At 32.3% G+C, this 5568-nt stretch overlaps 1 protein-coding gene across 1 annotated transcript; it reads right to left on the bottom strand.

Moving 5' to 3' along the window:
• Positions 1-232: 232 nt before the first annotated feature.
• Positions 233-4752, bottom strand: LOC125843785 (sucrose transport protein-like). Its single transcript, XM_049522988.1, has 4 exons — positions 4216-4752; positions 2770-3558; positions 1509-1616; positions 233-709 (listed from the first exon to the last, which is right to left on the bottom strand). The coding sequence occupies exons 1-4, from the start codon at positions 4690-4692 to the stop codon at positions 536-538; spliced, it is 1548 nt and encodes a 515-aa protein (XP_049378945.1). The 5' UTR covers positions 4693-4752; the 3' UTR covers positions 233-535.
• Between the last annotated feature and the right edge of the window lie 816 nt (positions 4753-5568).

Raw genomic sequence — 5568 nt, 5'->3', positions numbered from 1 at the left:
TGCTATCAATCAACCAAAAAGAAACCAAATAATGGTTGAAACAAGAAAGAAAAATATATAACATAAAGAAACATGATAGGAGAAAGATAGATATATAGATAGATCAATTTTGATTTCACTTTTAAGTACAATTTTTTCTTAAATCTCCCCTTCTACCAACCCAAAGTACCCCACTTCCACCTCCAACCACTTTTTTCCTACCTTCCAAGAAGAAAATTACAAAAAAAATAGTAAGGTACAAAGCATTTGCCCAGACATGCTAATACTGGACAACTTTCTTGTTACACACAAAGTGAAAACAACTACACATACCCCATTTGTTTGGAAGAAATTAAAAGGAAACTTCCTCTAATTCTTCTTCCACTAAAGAGCTTTATGAAAAAAGCAAGATACATGGACATGCCACTTGTAAAGATAGCCTCCATGCTATGTTTGTTTTCTAAAATAAAAAAAGTTTACAAAAGAGAAGTACTAATATAAAAAAAAAAGTTGTTTCTTCTCCTTTTTCTTCTTCTTCTTCGTCTTTTGTAATTATTTAATGGAAACCGCCCATGGCGACTGCTGGCTTAGCATCAGCAGGTGGAGATGGCAACATTGTGAGTGCTAAAACACCGCTCGCGGCAGCTGCAACTGCTCCAACTACAAATCCAGGCAAGTTTCCTCCTCCAAACAAATCATCCCATGGCCCTCCTACTAGTGACACCAACATCTATACGTTCCCATCAAAAAAACAAGTAGTTATAGTTAGGTACAATCAGGTTAAATCGACCTACAACAATAATCTATTGTTATGTAATTTGAAAAAAATTACATTTATCCTAATGTGAATAAGAAGCATAGTCATAGATTAGATTTTGTTGTCATATCTTATTAATGTAGTTCTAGTTACAAGTCATTTTCAAATTCCTTCAGTTGTGATCTTCCCCTATTTATAGGTGGTTCTTTTTTTATTGTAGGTGACAATGGCAGGTAAATGTGGGCCTCGACCATTTTTTCTAACGAGAGAAGTATTGAAAACACTCCAAAACTAAGCATGAGTTATTAGTTTATCTCCAAACTATCTATTAATAGCTTTAAAAACATTCATTTATTAATTGAATTTAAATACACCCCTAATCTTATAACATGAGTACAGATTCTCCTACAATAAATTGAGACTACTTGCTATGTCATGTATGTTGTAGGCCGGAGGATCTAAATTTAATTAATTAACTACAAAACTGTCAATATTTTGAAGACGATAAGTACTTTATATCTTTTCTTTTCTATTCATTTGGATGTAATGTTTTAGTACCTAAATTCGATCTATAACAGTTATATACACGTAATAGACTAGCATTTATACTTTTTTTTCACTATTTAGATTACACGTTTGTGGCTCAAATATATTGCGCATTAATTATGAAAGTAACATAATTAGTTAATTAAAAGAAGAACAAGTACGTTATCCATGATTGAGAAATTAATTGAGAGATATAGAGTAGTAAATTAATAAAAGTAAATAGTACCTGTGGTACAACAATTGCAAGATTGAGCACTCCTAGTGACAAACCTTGTCCTGAACCAGCATTACTAGAAAATATAGATGCCAAAGCAAATGGAATACTAAAAGTTGCCTGTAAAATAAAATAATATTTATTTCATATATTAGTAACTTGATCAATTTCAGAAAAAAAGGGGAAAAGTTAAAAGTATGAAAAGGGAAAATCTAACATCAAAGTGAAATAAGGTTCTATTAGAATTTTTATCTTAAACGAATAATTAAAGGAAGAAAAGAGAGAATAAATGCTTTTGCCATAATAATAAAAGATGATTTGCATTATTACTTTTTTGATTTTGCATAGAAACTTCTATTATTATCCTAATAAAAAGTAATAAGATTCTCCTAATTCTTATGCTGGATAACCAAATGGTACTCCCTCTATTTGTTTTAGTTGTCATGTTTATTAAAAATATTTATTTCAAAATAGTGTCAAATCTTATCATGACAACTAAAAGAGAACGGAGAGAGTACTAATTAGAGCTTTTACAAAACTAAAAGTCATGTGATGCATTAATTAAAAGCTTCTCACACCTTCTATTGTTGGTCACTCACTACATTTATGTGTGTGACTTTGTAAACCTTTTACAAAGCCACATCCATATCATAATTATTTTATTGGTAAAAAGCCATAACCTATACTCCCTTTAATTTGTGTTCAAGAAATTGATTGTCTTTTGAAAACACACATGTGGCTATATATTCATCCTAATTATATTAAAAGAGATGCAACTAAATATCCAATTTCAATTTCAAGATGATATGCAATACAAAAGCAAGGACGGTTCTTGATTGTTTTCTAAGTAACATTTAAAAACATTTTTTACTTTCAAAACTAGTCAAAGAAATCCATTTAATTAATTTTACATGCCTATCTATGAGGAGGACGTCATGTATAACCGACAAATAATTTGTGTTCGTTATAGTAATAATAGTAGCTTCACTATATGTCAAATTTGGTCACTAATTTCACACTTGCCTACCCCTTATAATTTTCTACCATCCTAAAAGAACAAAATTCTTAAAATCTCTTGTCATATGTGGACTTAAGAGTCAACCCACTTGCTAATCATTCCAAAATACATGTTCACACACCAATAAACACTGTTAACTATTTTTTTTTCATTTTTATAAACAAAAATTAAAAAAAAATAATAGCTTAATTAATTAGCGAAAAAATTCGATTTCGTAGTAAATAATAGTGATAAAGATAAATAGAAGAAACTCACCGCAAGAGGAATACCAAGGGCGGCAAAGAGAAGCAAGGCACCGATTTTAACACCAGGCGTCGGCCCCATAAGTGTGCCGGCGGCGTCGTGCTGGCGAGATTTCTCGGCCATTTTGGTGACCAAAATGGTCAAGGCCAAGCAAATAGCCAAAACAAAGTTCAAAATTCCCCATAACCTCTTAGCACCACCAATCTTCTTCCCTAAGAATTCAACCCCAAGTGACATAAACCCTAGAACCACAGATTGCAACAGTAATCCCATTGCACCAGCGCGTACACCCAAATCGTACAACTTCGCATCACCGACTTGTCCACCGAAAACCTCCTTAGCCATCCAATCTGTATCGTATAAGAAAAAGGGAAACCACGCGATCCAGTTCAAACAGGTTACTAATAGAAGAATCCACATCGGTCGAGGTAAATCTTTCAAAGCCCCAAAAATTTCACCGAAAAACGGTACTTTCGATTTTCCGGCGCCGGCTAATTTCTCGTCGATTTCTTGCTCGTCTTTCTCCGGGAGCTCGTTTTCCCGGACTAAGGTTAAGGCTATGGTTGTTAAGCTGAGTAAAAGGAATATAGCGATGAAGAAACAACTCTTCAGATTTGCGCAGTACATGTCGCAGGCTTTGGTTTTTGAGAAGGGGAATACTTTAAAGAGGTGAGAATATGAACCGGCGGCGTACCCCAGAATGTTTCCGACGGCCATGAAGAATGAGAAAAAAGCATTTGCTGTTCTCATCCTGCCGGATTTTCCGCCGGAGAGATCAGCCAGTAGTGCTCTGCATGGGCCCTGAAAAAAAACCATTTAATTATGACGCATATATAATGAAAAACAATTAATATTAATTAATAATAAAAACGACTATTTTAACACTGTAATCACTGCATGTGACTTTTAATCTTTTTGTATTAATTTAGTAACACATGAGCTTATAATTAAATTAAAAATCGAAACAATCACTTTCTTTTTATGATTTTTATTATACAACTGGATCGTCAAATTCTTACATAATTCGGTGAAACTAGAAATAAATTACAACTTGTGACCTTTTGTAATTATTTATTATTAAAAAAAGCTTTGAGAATAAAGTTGTTGATCTTTTAAAAAACATGTCATTAGAAGAATACTTAGTGAGGAATTCCATATAATTTGTAAAACAGATTCATGTGCAGTTTTTTAAAGTATTTTTAGCAAATATTTAGATCTATTTTTTTTTTGTTTGTACCTAAAATTATATATTTATATTTATCTAGCTGGAATTTTGTATTGCATGTAGTCTCTATATGATTATAATTAAAAAAAAATAGTAATAATCTATTTACTTAAGAACATATATATGCCGTGAACCCGTGACGAGCGTGTCCAAAAAATCGAATAAATATATGTTCAAACACAATTTTTTCGAATTTCGATTTCAAAATTAGGATTAGTGAGAATTAAATTCACCTGTAACATGTTGTTAGCAACATCAAGGATCCAAAAGCCGACGACGAAAACGGCAATGGCACGTGGCTTAAGTCCTTTTCCGAGAGTGTCACCGGAGGCATGACCAAGGTCGGCGGCGAATCCGATGAGGAAAACCGCAATCATAACAAGTGCAGCTCCGGCGGCAATGAATGGCCGGCGGCGACCGAAACGGGAGGAGCAATTATCACTGTAGTAACCGACAACTGGCTGAACAATCATACCAGAAATCGGTCCACAAAGCCAAATAAAAGAGGCAAATTTATGAGGAATTCCGAGCAATTGAACATAAGGTGTAAGCAAAGAGAGCTGAAGAGCCCAACCAAATTGAACACCAGCAGCTATGGAAGCTACAACTATAATTTTCCATAGCTTTGATGGTGCTAAAGGCTGTTCAACTTGTAGAGAAGATGAAACTGTAAGTTTCCCTAAACCTTCTCTTTTTGTACCATTCTCCATTTTTGTGAAACTAAAATTGCTCTGTTATTTTTTTTTTTTGGAAGAGATTTTGGTTTGAATGTTATAGGAAAAGGGGATAATGGAGGGGGGTATTTATAGTGTTTTTTGGAGGCAATAGTGATGCATGTTGTGGAATAATACAAGTGGAAAATAGAAAAATCAAATCTCATTTTAGAATTTTAATTATTTAATTTAAAAAAAAAAGAAATTTTGCATTTTTATAAATAAGAAATGTTAATTTTCATGTCGAAAAAAAATTGCTCCATCAATTTTCAATTTGTTTGTCTGATTTAAACTAATAACATATTCAGTGAGATTTCTACGAGTAGAGTTTGAGAGCGATAGATTTGTTATTTAGATTTTTATTTTTTTTAAGCATGACTACTACTGTCAACTGTAGAAGTCCATAAAGGCTTTAAGACCCAGCCCCCACTGTTGCCACCCCTGACCCCAGCCTATAATAAAAAACAAAAGGATTTAAGAAGAAATAACTAATTGTGAAATTATTTAAATGGGAAAAGTAGATTTTGAAATTTTAGTTTGGGTAATATAAGTACAAAAATTTCTAAAAACGAAACGCTTCTATCATTTAATAAAGTTCTGTCTTTTTTCGTTATTTTCAAATATTGTTTATTGTTAGGAAAATGATATATTGAATGCTTAGATTGGTAGTGGTTTCACATATTTGGAAAATAAACGTACCTAGTAGGTACATATATCACCTTGATGATCATTACATAAATATTTTATTTGGTTCATGTTTGATTGACATACTTTAAAAAAATATATAAATAAATTATTAATTTTACTACATATTATACTTAATTATTGTAAGTTATTTACAAGTTGAGAAATGAGTAATACTTTTTTCTTTTT

This window comes from Solanum stenotomum, chromosome 11 (genome assembly GCF_019186545.1).
Source record: "Solanum stenotomum isolate F172 chromosome 11, ASM1918654v1, whole genome shotgun sequence".
Lineage (NCBI taxonomy): Eukaryota > Viridiplantae > Streptophyta > Magnoliopsida > Solanales > Solanaceae > Solanum > Solanum stenotomum.
The sequence above is the reverse complement of the archived record's forward strand: the minus strand, read 5'-3'. Positions and strand labels throughout refer to the sequence as shown.

Coding starts and splice junctions, on each gene's coding strand:
- LOC125843785 (XM_049522988.1), bottom strand. CDS start 4,692: ATGGAGAATGGTACAAAAAGAGAAGGTTTAGGGAAACTTACAGTTTCA. Junction 3,559..4,215: donor TTGCTAACAACATGTTACAG/GTGAATTTAATT, acceptor GTTTTTTTTCAG/GGCCCATGCAGAGCACTACT. Junction 1,617..2,769: donor CCCTTGGTATTCCTCTTGCG/GTGAGTTTCTTC, acceptor TTTATTTTACAG/GCAACTTTTAGTATTCCATT.